At 36.8% G+C, this 15653-nt stretch overlaps 2 protein-coding genes across 2 annotated transcripts; one reads left to right on the top strand and one right to left on the bottom strand.

Moving 5' to 3' along the window:
- Nucleotides 1–274: 274 nt before the first annotated feature.
- Nucleotides 275–4065, top strand: LOC139721993 (histamine N-methyltransferase-like). The gene is made up of 3 exons (XM_071633323.1): nucleotides 275–500; nucleotides 1314–1649; nucleotides 3701–4065. The coding sequence occupies exons 1-3, from the start codon at nucleotides 275–277 to the stop codon at nucleotides 4063–4065; spliced, it is 927 nt and encodes a 308-aa protein (XP_071489424.1).
- A 3600-nt stretch (nucleotides 4066–7665) lies between these two features.
- On the bottom strand, nucleotides 7666–14615 carry LOC139722004 (G-protein coupled receptor GRL101-like). The gene is made up of 5 exons (XM_071633334.1): nucleotides 14239–14615; nucleotides 9852–10347; nucleotides 8950–9088; nucleotides 8139–8368; nucleotides 7666–7803 (listed from the first exon to the last, which is right to left on the bottom strand). Exons 1-5 carry the CDS (start codon nucleotides 14547–14549, stop codon nucleotides 7666–7668), a joined length of 1314 nt encoding a protein of 437 aa, XP_071489435.1. The 5' UTR covers nucleotides 14550–14615.
- Nucleotides 14616–15653: the final 1038 nt, after the last annotated feature.

The raw sequence follows: 15653 nt of genomic DNA on the forward strand, positions 1-15653 counted from the left end.
TTTGTTTGTTTTTTAATGAGTGGCCTAGACATTTTTTTTCGGTGGGAATGAACAAAATCTGGTTGTGTTGGAACAATTCTTTCTTCTTCTTTTTTTCGATGGTTGAATGGTCAGCACTGACCCGTACATTAAAGTGAAATCTTATAAGTTCGGCCTAGATCACCTCACGCACTAGTGGTCACGCTTGCATTCAGTAATATTCGTTGATATTGGCTTGCAATTCAGACCGTGTGACTGAGAATATCTCAATACGTCATCTGGACAACCGGCAATGATGGCTGAAACTGAGCTTCTTCCATCCGCCATCAAGCTCCCCTCCATTCTCGACGACTTGGACAGCTACCACGATGCCTACGACGGTGGAATGTTGCCAGTCTGTGACGGGGACGACATCGAATACTGGGTGACGGACCACTTTCAGCGGGAAGTGGTCGATCGACTGACGCAGAGCTTTTCAGGGGAGCACGAGATGCACGTACTGGGAATTGGGACCGGAAACGGTGAGTGAATTTCAGAAAATGACACGGTCCTCTTTCGTCAGGTTAGAAAATGCTTGTTCATTACGCCATAAAAGTGAAAAGATGTTGAAATCCGTGGTTTTTTTTTATTGTTGTCCTACTCTAAACACCATGAAGACATTGTTGCAGTTTTCTTTTCCAGCAATGCATGGTGGTACATTGTACCGACAATTTAAAGATTTATTACTTCAGAATGGATTGGGAGATTTTTTCTCAAAGTTCTACTGATATTCCTACACATTCACTCAACTCACATTTATATTTGAGTTTCATTTCCCTTTAAGCACTCAATTTACACTATTTTCCCCCAGGATGACAGTAGCGCATGGTGCTGAATTTTGGAGAAGTCAATTCTAACGTAGTAATTCTTAAATGGAGACCAGTTTCGGCTAATTAATTTGAGTTAAACTGATATTCTTGTTTAATGTGTTACAAGAAGAGAAATAGTTCATTATTAAACTCATCTGACTTAAAGTGGTATTGCATGAACTTATTAAACGTTTATTAGAAGTGATAAAAAGCGATTGGTTCTTATGTCGCACCTTCACATAGATTTGTTATACAGAGCACTCCCGTTATAACGAACACAGTTATAACGAAATTCCGGTTACAACGAAATACAAATTCAGATCACAACATTATTCACTCTATGTTTTTTTTTTTCAATGTTTATTTGTTCGGTACGTTATAACGATATTTCGATATAACGAAAGAAAAATGCCGGTCCCGAGGACTTCGTTATAACCGGAGCCCACTGTAACCGTGCAAACTCCCTTTTCGTCCTACCCACATCAGGCTGCAAAGAACTGCCGATGATTGACGCCCTCGGGAAGTGTTTCAAACGCGTCCGGGTCAATGTCGTCGAGCCTGCCGGCATAATTCGCGAATTCCAGCAGCTTGCAGCATCGCTTCGTGAAAATCGAGCTGACGGTAACAGCCTGGCTTTCACATGGCACCAGATCACACTTGAAAGTTACATGAAGAAATCGCTGCTGGCTTCCCAACGACATCGATTTGCGTTCATCACCGCCCTGCAATCATTGTATTACGTACAAGATATCGACTCCACGATGGATTTCTTACTTGACAGCCTCGAAGAGGGCGGTATTCTTCTCATTGAAATAAATCCAGGTATAAGATTTTGTTTTTGTTGTTGTTGTTGTTAAAAATCTACTTAGATTGTTGCAAAATCATGGAATGTACATGAAAATGAATATATTTTACGTGTTAAGAATTTCACTTACCGGAGAATGAAATCCGAATGTATCTGATCGAGCAAATGCAGAAATTAGCCAAAAAAAAAAAAAAAAAAAAAAATATATATATATATATATATATATATATATATATATATAAATAGAAAGGTTTCAGAACAAGGCAAGTGCCATAATGTGTCTCGCCCATTCGCGTACAATTTCTTGTACGCGAATGGGATATCACGGATACAACAAAAGAGATGTAACAGATACAAAGAGATATAGGCCTAAAAGGGTAAAAAATGATGGCAAAAAAGAAACGTGCCATAAAAACCTAAAATTGGGCCCTTAAAGTTTGTTGACCCCTGCTTGTGACCTTTGACCTTGTGGTGACCATCCACTCCCCAAGGGACATCTACCATCCAAGTTTGGTCACAAACGGACCTATGGATCAAAAGTTATGACCCATAATAGAAATGCGCCACAAAAACTTAACATTGGGCTCTAAAAGTTAGTTGACCCATGCTTGTGACCACTGACTTGTGGTGACCATCCACTCCCCAAGGGACATCTACCATCCAAGTTTAGTCACAAATGGAGTTATGGATCAAAAGTTATGACCCATAATAGACGCCCCACAAAAACTTAACATTGGGCTCTAAAAGTTTGTTGACCCATGCCTGTGACCTTTGACCTTGTGGTGACCATCCACTCCCCAAGGTACATCTACCATCCAAGTCTGGTCACAAACGGACCTATGCATTAAACGTTATGACCCATAATAGAAACGTGCCACAAAAACTGAACATTTGGCTCTAAAAGTTTGTTGACCCATGCTTGTGACCAATGACCTTGTGGTGACAATCCATTCCCCAAGGGACATCTGCCATTCAAGTTTAGTCACAAATGGACCTATGGATCAAAAGTTATGACCCATAATAGAAACGCGCCACAAAAACTTAACATTGGCCCCTGAAGTTCATTGACCCCTGCCTGTGAGCTTTGACCTTGAGGTGACCTTCATATTATGGTAAAATGTGAAACTTAGTATGACCCCTCTTTCCTCGAAGTTAGATTGCAATTGAAGCCCAGAGTAAAGAGTTATTGAAGTTTTTGTAGCGTTACGGACGGACGACGGACGGACGGACGGACAGACGGCGCAGGCGATCCCTTTAGTCTCCCCTCACCTCCGGTGGGCTCGACAAAAATAGGACAATCCATTCAAAAGTCATGCATGCGTTTAAGAAGTTTCGGTGCTATGTCTGGCTTAGAGGACTACGACATTTCATGACGTAACGCATGAACGATATTACAAAATAACGGCATAATTCAACACCTGACAACTTTGCCAGCAGAATGAAAAATCATTATTGAGTTACGTCTTTCAGAACACAGAGGGAATTATAATTACCGCTAACATGTTGGCATCAGAGGGCAATGTATTATTCTTTTCTTTAAAAAGAATCAAATTTTGTGGAATTCTCCTTGTCATAACTTCTTTAAATCGTTGGACAGAAAAAAAGAAAATATGCATCGTCAAATATCGAGGAACGTAATAACAAGATTCGAAGATAACTATGCGGTACCCTCTCTGTTAAAGGAATATCAACTTTTGAGCACAGTAGGGCTATTGTGTGATTTGCCACCCGCTAATTGATCAAGCATAGCATCGATTGTTGCCAGTATTTTGATAGGCTATGTCAAAAAATGATCTTTTCAAAGACGTTATAACTGTCAAGCCGTTTTCATTATGTCTGTTAACTGTGAAAAGATTAACATAAAGTTCTCTATTGTTTTCCTAACTGCTATTTTGTGTAAATAATTTACATATGATAATCATAATATTATATCAAGTCAGTTTTCAGCGTATGTTCTGTACTTCAGGGATCAACATACAAGCATCGTAGAAAATGCATAATACACTTCTATAACACCCTGAAGTTCTATATACTTTTACACAAATTTCTGTGATTTTTTCCCCCACAGCGTCAAACCAAACAGAAGAATTTTTGATTGATAAACCATGGACCCAATTCCCAGTGATCGTGACAGAAAGCATACTGAAATACCTGGAAGGGTCCAGCCATGTGGTCAAACGTTTCTCACTGTCGTCATCAACCCTGGACGTAACTTCCGTCTTTGATGTCCACTCGGCAGACGGCTCCAAGTTGCTGGACATCTTGACCGAGGTCTCAGGTTTCCGGAACTCGGCTTCTCCGGACCTCCTCCAAAGCACGCTCGCCTCCCTAAAATCCTTGGCAACCAGAGATGAAATGGGAAGGTACATCCTGCACGATCCCGTAGACGTCCTCGTTGTCATCAAACGTCCAGCTCTGAGTGGAGCTCCGTGAATATTTTTAGAATCGCATACAACAATCATGTGAAGGCATGGTTTAAACATAGATCTCTAGAGGAATGCTATAATAGCGCTTAGCATAGTAGACAAATGCTATCTAATGCATGAATGACTTGTCATCAAACGTCCAGCTCTGGATAAAGCTCAATAAATACTTTTAAACATCTCTTACAACAATCATCAAGGGATGGTTTTAACATAGATCTCTGTAGAAGAAAGCTTATGGGGCTCAGCATAGCAGAAAGAGGCTATATGTTATGCATACATGACTTTGAATACCTAAGATGCAACTACAACGTATATTGTTAATAAAGTAAACAACTCCTTCCTTTCATAACATCTTGTTATGACTATTGACAGAAGGCTGGGATATCACTAACCCTGTATAACAAGGCCTTTTATACTTCGATAATTGATCACAAATACGCTATCAACGATTAGCAATATGCTAACCTGGCAAAATATTGATGACAGGATAAGATACCAACATTGAGTTGTGATCTTTAAAAATTTGAGTAGGATGGCACCGTTCTATTTGAATCATCTTATCACACAGACATATGTCTAATAATGTTTCAGGGATGGTCCCTATCAAAAGATATGAATCAATACTTCAGATGAATAGAACTCAAACAAACCTATACATCAAGATTGAAAAATATATATGTCAATTTTATCACACATTATTGGTCATGTTGCTTTATAATCATGAGAACAATGTTGTCGTTTTGTTGTTGTTGTAATTTTAAGATTTTAAACATAATATATAGTATAGTGTTCATTTATACGTTTATATATATATATATATATATATATATATATATATATGTATATATATATATATATATATATATATATATACTCTGTGTGTGTGTGTGTGTGTGTGGATGAATGGGAGAGCAGTAGCTACTGCACAAATTATAAATGTTGACTGCTATCGTAGCATAACTGTAATGCCTTTTTTTTTTCTTACTTTTGGGTCGGTAGTTACTTTCCATCTAAATTCGAATTCTGCAGCTATATAGGTTCGACCGTATGATCGTTTTGACAGATTTCTGTGCAGTATACCAGTGTGTTATTTGTCTAGATACAACGTGTTACACTAACGCGATATGTGAATACATTTATGATGATTTCTTTGTGTAATCAATAGCAAAAGTAAAAGAAACTTATGGAAATATCAAATGAAACCAAATAAGTGGTTTCCCAGCCAATACCTCAAGGCACGTACATAAAAGCAGAGGACTTTTCCAATATGGCTGTTCGCTGAATGGAAGATCGCTCAGCAATAGCTTTTCCGGTTCAGATAGAAATCAGTACAAATTTGGTCATGAAACTATTGGTAACGCATGTCATGCCAGCTTGTAGCCGAAATTCAATTCTTTCTAAAGATAAATCTGTGTGAACTTTATCTTACCACTTCATTGCATTGCACTGCAGTCAATGAGAAATATGGAGTTTTGATGGTTCCCTAAAGCTATGCTTAAATGTGGAAATGGGAAACGCAGTTACCAAAAACAGACAACGAGAACTCACACACACACACACACACTCACTCACACACACACATGAATAATTATACTTATCTATACCATACAATACAAAACACACTCTGAGCTCATACGGTATATATGCCATTCTATTTACGTTCTCATTTGCATCTATACAGTGTGTTTCTATACAAGGATCGACACTAACTTTTCATATTTGAAAAAAGAACGAAATCATCAAATTTCATTTCTGTGGCCAATGAAATAAAAAATTACGTGAAAACACGATCATTTCAGTACGCATTTAAATGAATCAATAAACCAAGAAAATCAAGTGAAAATTGGTAATTACAATGAAGTGCCTCAAATACCACCTACTTTGACCAAGTAAGAAAGAAAAAAAGAATGAATAGTGAAATGATATACGAAACATTCAAGTTATTATAAATCATGATAATCATGCGCAAACTGAAGTATGATAAGGGGCTTCAAATACCACGTAGGATCTACTGTGACGAGGTTCACGAAGTCTGCCTAACTGTATAGAGGTATAGACTTAGACTTAGACTTAATTTTCCATGACACCACATATTCATGACATAATTATGTTTAACCTGATTTGAGTATACCTATTTCTATCATTGAATAGATGAAATTTGGCCATGAGAAAAAATACTTTGGTCGAATTCAAGTATCAGTCTACAAGATGAGTGAAATTATCATTGTCATATGCTATAGCAGATTTAGCAGACACAATTACCATATTCGATCCTCCTTCTGATTCATCCAACACTGACACTTTCTGAAATTAATAATTTCAGAAATTAATGATTTCAGAAACGACTTTTTCACAAAATATACGTAACCTTGAGTGTAACCGGGTATACAGTTTTCCATGTATTTTTGCATTTATATAGTGCATATGAGAATATATAGATATGCAGCTCGATTTCCCCGTTGGGTTGCCAAAATACAGAATGAGCATTCAAATGCGCTATATACAGCACTCAAAAGTATAAAAACATCATTCATTTTCACCGTTCAAAAGAGGACACGTGGATCAAATTAGAACATTCAATTTCCCCATTTTGGGTATTGATGTTCAATTTTTGAGTGCATTCAATTCATAACTGTGTACATGTACACGGTATTACAAACAGTACATGAAAGATAATTATGTATGTATGTATGTTACTGAAAAGATAGATTTCTTTATGAACGTCGTCCTAACTTCTTTAAGATCGCATTTCGCTTTGCTGGATTCTTAGCTATCCCATATGTTGAAAAGGTCTATGACTACACGACATAACAATATAATTGTACACGAGAAGCAGAGAAGTACATGAGAAAGTGATTTAAAAAGCGATATATGTATGTAGAACGCATAATAGACTTATCATGCGCTAAATTGGAAATGCAAATAATGTCATATAGGGCTACGATTTTTTTTTATGCTCTATAAACTTCTTAGCTCGAGGGAATTTCATGAGCAAAATTCGTTTTCGCTATGTATGGATTGATTTATCCCGATTGGATAATTTGGTTGCTTTTATTAAAAGCGAATTCGAATGACCAACTTATTCCTCTGTCATGCAAAGAGGAATGATCAATGATCACTATCATTGATGATCACTACTTTTACACACCATGCACTAAGTACGAAATTGAACGGGAAAACTTATCGTCACACACCCTTTTTTATTTCAATGCGAAAAATTCGTTTTGACACAACTAAAAATAAGTTGGACATTACCTCTACAGACTATTGCGTTCTGTTTAGACGCTTCCTTGGTATTGCTTTTATTTTGTTTTATCCCTTTTTTGCGTGCGTGATGAATAATGATACAATGAGCGTAACGAGTATGATCCCAAAGCATATATGCATGCTCGTATGCATTGTGAAAATTGGACTGTGTAACCGAGTGCTTAATTTCTCTCTTTCGGCGTACACATTGCGTTTGAACATAATAGAGACCAGACAGATTGGGGGAAATGGCTTTTAAGTGAGACAACTAATGTGCGAACTTTTCAACAAGCGATAGCTCTATCATGTGCTCTTGACGTTACAAGTTTTTTTTTCCCAATCGGTGAGGCTATTTACTATTTTAAGGGTTGAAGTCAAGTGCCTTTGCCTCCCTCTGCTCCTTGTCACTGGACTTTTGCTGGTTTAATAAGGTCAGTTCCGCAGCTACTGAGGACGGGTCTATGACCAGGAATGCCCGTGCGATGAAATCAGAAGCATCCTATAGGAAAATAGAGGGTGATAGGTTTCCATGTTATTTTTTTTTTTATATATATTAGAGGACACTCATATCATATGGTATATATGTTGAGAGACAGACATGCAGACAGACAGATCTATCTCTGTCTATAAAGTCTATACATTATGTAGAACCCTTTTGCACACGTTTGCGTTTGTGATTGCACCGCCTTATACCACAACCATACTGAAAAAACGGTAGATACAGAAGGTATTTGTAAGATTTGTAAGATTTTATTGACTCTAATTTCCAGACTAACCCTCAGTACCAAAGGAAATTAAATCAAATAAAAAAAGTAATATGGCTTATGGGCTCACCGTTTGGACAGCGACCGAGTCCAAGTTCAAGAAGTAGTCTGCCTGAATTCCTCCTTCAATCACGTGACCAGCGGCTTCACAAAGGTCATTGGTCAAGATCATCAGCTCTTCCTTGGTGAAAGGTCGCTTGTTTCGTAGTAGCCACTCGCGCATGCGCTCTGACCCAGGACTTAGTACACCGTTAGATGATGTGACCAGCGAGGAACAAGTATCGTCCAAACAGTTTTTCCCTTGGATTGCAAGAAGAGCAAGACATCAATGAATTATTATCTTCACCCAAGAATGCTTTGGTTAGTACCGTTATCAGCTCGTCATTCCGACTGTCATCCCCACAACTTAGGGTATCGTCAATTACTGTTGTCACCCTTACAACTTGTAAATGATATAATCAATTATATCGCTGATGTACTTACAACTTATGATCATCAATTATTACTCCGGTACGTCATGCTTGCAATTTATGATAATATCGTCAATTTTATGGTAGTCATCCTTTACAACTGATGATATCGTCAATTGCCGCTGACATCCTTACAACTTATGACATCAGCAATTACTTCTGTCTTACTAGCAACTTATGATATCGTCATTACTGCTGTTGTACTTACAACCTATGTTATCGTCAATTATCTCTGTCGTAGTACTTTTCACCATTTCTCATCTTTACGGGAAATTATTTTCTTTACATATCGTTATTAGATTCCAAACTTCAAACAAGATAGACACACGGTCACAATAAGGATGTAATGTACTGATCAAAAATACTCTCAATAACTTCAAGCTGGAAGGTAAAATTGCGTGCTTGCACTACCTTTCGTGTGATCGCCTCTTGCGTTTCCTATAAACGGTAAGGCTCGTTTCCTAGACCCATATACGCTTGATAGAGTGTACAGGTACGGGTTCAGGGAAGAGTTGACGGGTAAGATGAACACAGAAATCCATGCATACACCTGGTGAAGAAGGAAAAATACGAAACTAGATACACGTGTATTTCCTCAGGTTATCTTTCCTTTTTGTTGATTACTATATAATAATCAACAACAACGATCTTGGAAAAAATACAATAACGAATACTTTTTTTGTTTCAATTCATTATTCGGAAGGTTAGTAATTCCAAAAATGAAAATAAAAATAAGATTCGTTATTCCGAAGGTTCCTTAATCCGCAAAATGAAATAAGGTTTTTGTCAGTTTGGGGGTTCGACATTCCCAAAATGAAATAAAGTTCGTTATTCCAAAGGTTCGTAATTCCGAAAATCTCAATGAGGTTCGTCGTTCCGAAGGTTCGTTAATCCGGAAATGAATAGCGATCGTTAATCCGAAAAATGAAACAAGGTTCGTGTTCGGTAGGTTCGCCAATCCGAAAATAAGGTAAGGTTCGTTTTCCGAAGGTTCGCAATTCAGAAAATGAAATAAATTTCATTATTTCAAAGATTTGTTCATCCAAAAATGGATATAGATTCGATATTCTCAAGGTTCAGTGGTCCGAAAATGAAATAACCTTTCGGATTAGCGAACATTCCGAATAACCAACCTTTGGAATCATGCCACATATGTTTAGATCAACGAGCCTTATTTTATTTACAAGTTCACGGATCTCAATCAGGAATAGGGCATTTTGTGTTTCGGAATAATGAAACTGCGGAATAACGAACTTTATTTCATTTTGGGATTAACGAACCTTCGGAACAACGGACATCACTCGACTTCATACCTGTGACGAGATAACAAGTTTGCCTGCAGCAGACATAATGCCCATGATGATAACTGGCATCCAGCATAGTAGATCCGTTCCAACGACCAACGCCATCTTGGACGCCATCTTGATTTCAGCCATAAGTCGTCTCTTTTCATGGCTTCCGCTCTCCGCTTTACCGAGTCTGCGCTTTGAAATTTGGAAGGACACAAAGATTGCGACGTAGCACATCAGTGTGACGAGAAACGCACCGAAAGTGACGCCGATGAAGAGGAGAACAGAGTAGAGCCATCCCGTGTGTCGAGTGGCGGTCAAGGGCAGTGCTAGACACACCCCAGATTGGCCATAGAAGGACCCTTCGACGTACGACGGTATCAGCGCCGGGGGCAGACTAACTGATAGGGCCAGAATCCAGACAGTGAGTTCTACATAATGCGCTCCTCTGAGAGAAAGGTGTATTTTATGGCTAAATGGCGCCACCACATGACAGCATCGATCTATGCTGATCATCATTTCATTCATTTCATTTCATTTATTTCATTTCCAACAACATTTTCATACACAAAATAACACAACATCAATGCAATGTAGTAACAAAGAAAAATACGTGAAGTTGACAATACTACGCATCACAAAAGCAAAGTAAACAATGAAAATTGAATTGAAACTAAAGTTGCAGGAAATGGAGGAGACATGCTAAAAAGCTAAGCTTGTATTTTGCAGTCTCCTCGTGGACAAAAAGACTAAATAACATCAAAAAGCAATTAGCTAGACATAATATATCGGTGTACAACACAACAGACCTATACATATAAACAAACAAACAAACAAACAGACGGACAAGCAAACACAAGCAACCTCTCTTGTAAAGAGAAAGATAAGAGAGAAAAAAACAAAACACAGTAAAGGAAAAAGAGGAAAAGAGGAAATTATTTTGAAAGAAGAAACAGAAAGAGACAAGAGGACAGGGAAAGGCGAGAAAGGAGAAGAGATGAAGGGTCTATACCAGCACACGCGAGGCACATGATGCGGTGGATCACCGAGGTATATGTACATAATGTAGGAAAGGAATAGATAAAAGAAAAGAGTGAATATAACGAATATAAAAGAGAGCTCAGAATTAAGGCTAATTGAAATATAACTCATTCAACTATATAAGAATTTATGAACAACTTCTTCAGTTTAAATGTGAATGTATTTAAACTTAGAACTTGCTTCATACTATTATCGAGAGTGTTCCAAAATTTGGGGCCAGTAAAAGAAAACATGGATTTAGCAAACATAGTCCTAGTTAATGGCAAATGAAATGAGTTGGATTGCCGGGTAGGATAAAAATGAACAGATCTATTTTTAGTGAACATGGACTCAAACACAAATGGGAGAGAATTATTGGTAAGTTTGTACATGAATTGTCCTAGGTGTAACAAATACAAGTCCTTAACTTTTAAGATTTTGTTTTCATGGAATAACACATCAGTATGACTTCTCCACGATTCATTGCAAATAATGCGAAGAGCTTTTTTCTGTAACAAAAGTAGTCTTTCCAAATGAGAAGAATGTGTGTTTCCCCAGGCGAGTATACCATAATTCAAATAAGGTAAAATCAGAGATGAATATAACATTAAAAGAACATTTTTGGGTAAACAAAATTTAACTTTGTTTATAACACCTATATTTCTTGAGATGATACGGCTTATGGAATCAATATGTAAATTCCAAGTAAGTTTACGGTCAATAATCAAACCTAGGAATTTGATTGAAGAAACTTCTTCAATAACTGTATCATTCAGATATACATTTCTAGGTACATTTTCTAAAGAGTTACTAAAAATCATACATTTAGTTTTTTTAATATTTATGGACAATTTATTTGCTCTTATCCATTGAAGTAATTTATCCAATTCAACATTTAAAACATCAATTAGCATATTAGGATCAGAATGTGACAAAAAAACATTAGAATCATCAGCAAATAATAGAAAGGAAAGAATACTTGATGAATTCGGCATGTCGTTAATGTAAAGGATGAATAAAAGAGGTCCAAGCAAACTTCCTTGAGGCACTCCACAATTAACATTTTGCATGACAGATGTATGCCCATTAACATAAACAAATTGCTTACGGTTAGAAAGGTAACTTCTAAACCACTCCAAGGCCTTTCCTCTGATACCATAATATGATAATTTATAAAAAAGTATATTGTGGTCAATGGTATCAAAGGCCTTGGAGTAGTCCAGGAAAACGCCGATTGTATGATGAAATTGATCAATAGCTTTCGAAACTTTATCTAAAAAGGTAAGTATTGCGTGGGAGGTGTTGTGGTTTTGCCGGAAACCAAACTGATAATCAGAAATTATTTTATGAATATCCAAAAACTTCAATAATCTAAAATGAACAACTTTTTCAAGTAATTTCGAAATAGAAGTCAACAAAGATATAGGTCGATAATTGCAAACATCTTCCCTATCCCCCTTTTTATAAATAGGAATTACTTTAGAAATTTTCATATCCTCAGGGACAACTCCGTTACACAAAGACAAATTAAAGACGTGTACTAATGGATCAACAATAAAATTGATAATATTTTTCAAAAGAACATTATCAATACTGTCATGCCCGGCACTTTTCTTGTTTTTCAAATTCTGAACAATATCTAACAATTCATTTCTCTCTAAAGGAACAAAAAACAGTGAGTTAGGATTACGAGTTTGCAAAAAATCAAAAAAATTCTTTTGACTATCCGGAACATTGTGAGCAAGATTATTGCCAATTTGTGAAAAATACTGATTAAAAATATTTGAAATGGATGTAGCATCATCGATAATCAAATTGTTATGTTTGATTGTGGTAATACGCGGTTTCTCCGTATTTTTATTAATAGCTGTATTAATAATTTTCCACGTATTTTGAATATCATGTTTAAACAAAGATAACTGATTAATAAAATATTTACGTTTCTCGCATCGTATTACTTGCGTGAGAACATTCTTATATGAAGTATATTTATAATGAGATTGCTGAGTGCGTTTAAGTTTATCAACATAATACAAATTATTCTTACGGTTAATCGATCGCAACAAAGATTTAGATATCCAAGGCAGCCTAGGATATCTTTTGTAATTGTTACATTTTTTTCTAACAATGGGAACATGTTTATCCAAAATGGAAATTAACCTTTGCATAAACAAATCATAAGATTCAGTTGGATCCTCTTTATCATATACATCAGTCCAGTCCACTCTGTTTAGCTCGTCTTGTAACCTAACTATATTGTCAGGTGTTATTTTCCGGAAATTTACCATAGGAGGCTTTAAAGAAATTCTACGGTTAAGGGGTATATAAGTGAAGATAGGATAATGGTCAGTTAAATCTGATAAAATAATTCCAGAGGCAGGTAAAGGGCTGATGTTACAAAATATATTGTCGATAAGTGTTGCAGAATGATTGGTAACACGAGTTGGTTTTGTTATAAGCGGTAAAAAAGACGAGGAAGTCATTATATCCAGAAAATTTTGGGCATTGTTTAAAGTCTGAAACTTTGACAAATCAACATTAAAATCTCCCATAATAAAACAATCTTTATTATTAAAAGTTGGGTTTGATAATAAGGATTGTACGTAATCAAAGAAATCATAGATATTTGAATTAGGAGGCCTATATAATACTGACACGATTATATTCTTTGAATAAGGGACCTCAATTTCAATAACAAGTGATTCAACAATTTCACTCATACAGTTCAATTCATCATGAATAACATAATCCAGATTTTGTTTTACATATAAGGCAACGCCTCCGCCCATTCTCTGATTTCTACTATTATGTATGAAATCATAACCTGGAAGTGAGAACATAGAAGTAGAACCCTGAGTGGTCCATGTTTCACTAAGACCTATTACATTAAAAAAGGATCCATGAGTGCCATCCACAAATAAGCGAAAATTATCAAAATTATGATTCAAACTCCTTATATTCAGATGCATTAAAGACAGATTATTGTCACAATCATTACCTTCAACGAAAGATTTGATATTGTTAATAGTGAAATATTCTGAACTTGGATATTGTTCATTGTTATTCTGACAAAAATTAACACTATCCTCATAAAAATTAAAAGGTAACTGATAATCTTTACTAGAGGGGTCATTATTTGCCTGTGTTTCCGTGTTATTACTGAACATTTCAAAGAACTCATCACTGTTTAATGAATGAAAGGCAAAGTCTTCGACTCGCATCATCTAGGAGTCAGAAAGAAATAGGACGTACTCGGTGCCATCGAGCGCCAGTGTGCGTTCGAGCATGCATGGCAGAGACCCCAGGAGGATGAGATAAGAGAGAGCATAAAAGAATGTAAGAGGACGAGAAGGAGGAGGAAGGAACAGAAAAAGTGGTAGAAGTAGAAATGACAAGACATACAGAGGCCTCGCTCGAGATGACTGACGTGATCCCTGCAAGTTTGCAGAGAAAACTTGACTGCCACTCATTAGCATAGAGGGCATATTTTCCTCTATATTGGAGATCTGCTGCCGCTATGGTAATCATGTAGAGACCCATCAAGAAGTCCGAGATAGCCAGGTTGGTGATAAGGCTGCCCTGGACGCTACTCTTTCTGTCACGTTTCGAATGAACCAGTCTGTATCCAACAACAAACGCGTTACCGATGAAAGCACTAGAACCAAGGACCCAAATGAAGAGGCGCAGAACAGTGTTGGACATCAGATCTTCACAGGACGAAAACTGGTCACGTGGTGCTTTGCAACCTACGTCATCATCGCGCAGTCCGGCTAAGCAGCATAATTTGTACTCATCTGCGTGTCTGCATAAAGAAATATCAAAAGAAATAAAACAGTGATGTGTCTGTCCCTGCAGAGCTAAGGTATCATGGTCCAGAGGGTTTCGTTGCAAAGATAACAACCGATATTTCCCCTGTTGGTGGTATAACTTAATGCTTCATCAGTAATTCTTTGTACGTGTCGCATAGAAAGAAAGCTATGCGAACGAACAACATACATTGATTATCTTACGAAGTTACGACATCATACCAGTAATACTCGAGAGAGCTGAGATGTCTTTTATAATGTTTATGCTCGACGTGACTCTGATCAAGTGTGATATTACCAGAAAAAAAGGATCGTTTAAATACTGTGAACATGCATGCATACATGTTATTGCAGCATTTCCACTTCGGTAGCTGTCAACTGTTTAATGTAGGCCCCATTCTATTTCTCCCATATTGTAATATTACAGTTGCCAATACCCTGTAAACAGATCTTATGTTTATTTTCACATCAAGGCGTTTGTACATTCAGCTAAAGTTGCATCCAATTTGCGCTTTGCAATTTTTGCACTGCATCATTGTATTTTTTGTATGACATTCTCTTGAAAAATATGAAAATAAATTGAAATTGAATGGAATATAAAGATGCAGTTACACAAACATATATTTTCTAAACTCAACAATACAACCTTTACTACTGACATGGCACATCAGAAATGCTAGAACTAATACAACTGTATGACTTTATGATAAACAAATCAACGTAACGATATTGTATTGTACAGGTCATATCTTTATATTCGCTCCATAAAAGAGCGCATGATTATCATGGAGCGTGTATACTTACATTGTTGTGAGGTGTAAACCCTCAAACAAATCATTGTTTAAGGTCGCAGAAATGGGAACTGAGGCACCACGGATATCTCTGTACGTGGATACAAAGACATATTAGGTTCATTTTTACTACATTCCATGAAATTGGTGCTATCCTCTGTTTTGTCGAAGCAGATTTTATTTCAACAAATTTACCTTTTTGTTTTCAC

Source organism: Diadema antillarum, unplaced genomic scaffold (genome assembly GCF_040938485.1).
Source record: "Diadema antillarum isolate AM-2024a unplaced genomic scaffold, OU_Dant_1.0 scf00000014, whole genome shotgun sequence".
In the NCBI taxonomy this organism is placed as follows: Eukaryota; Metazoa; Echinodermata; class Echinoidea; order Diadematoida; family Diadematidae; genus Diadema; species Diadema antillarum.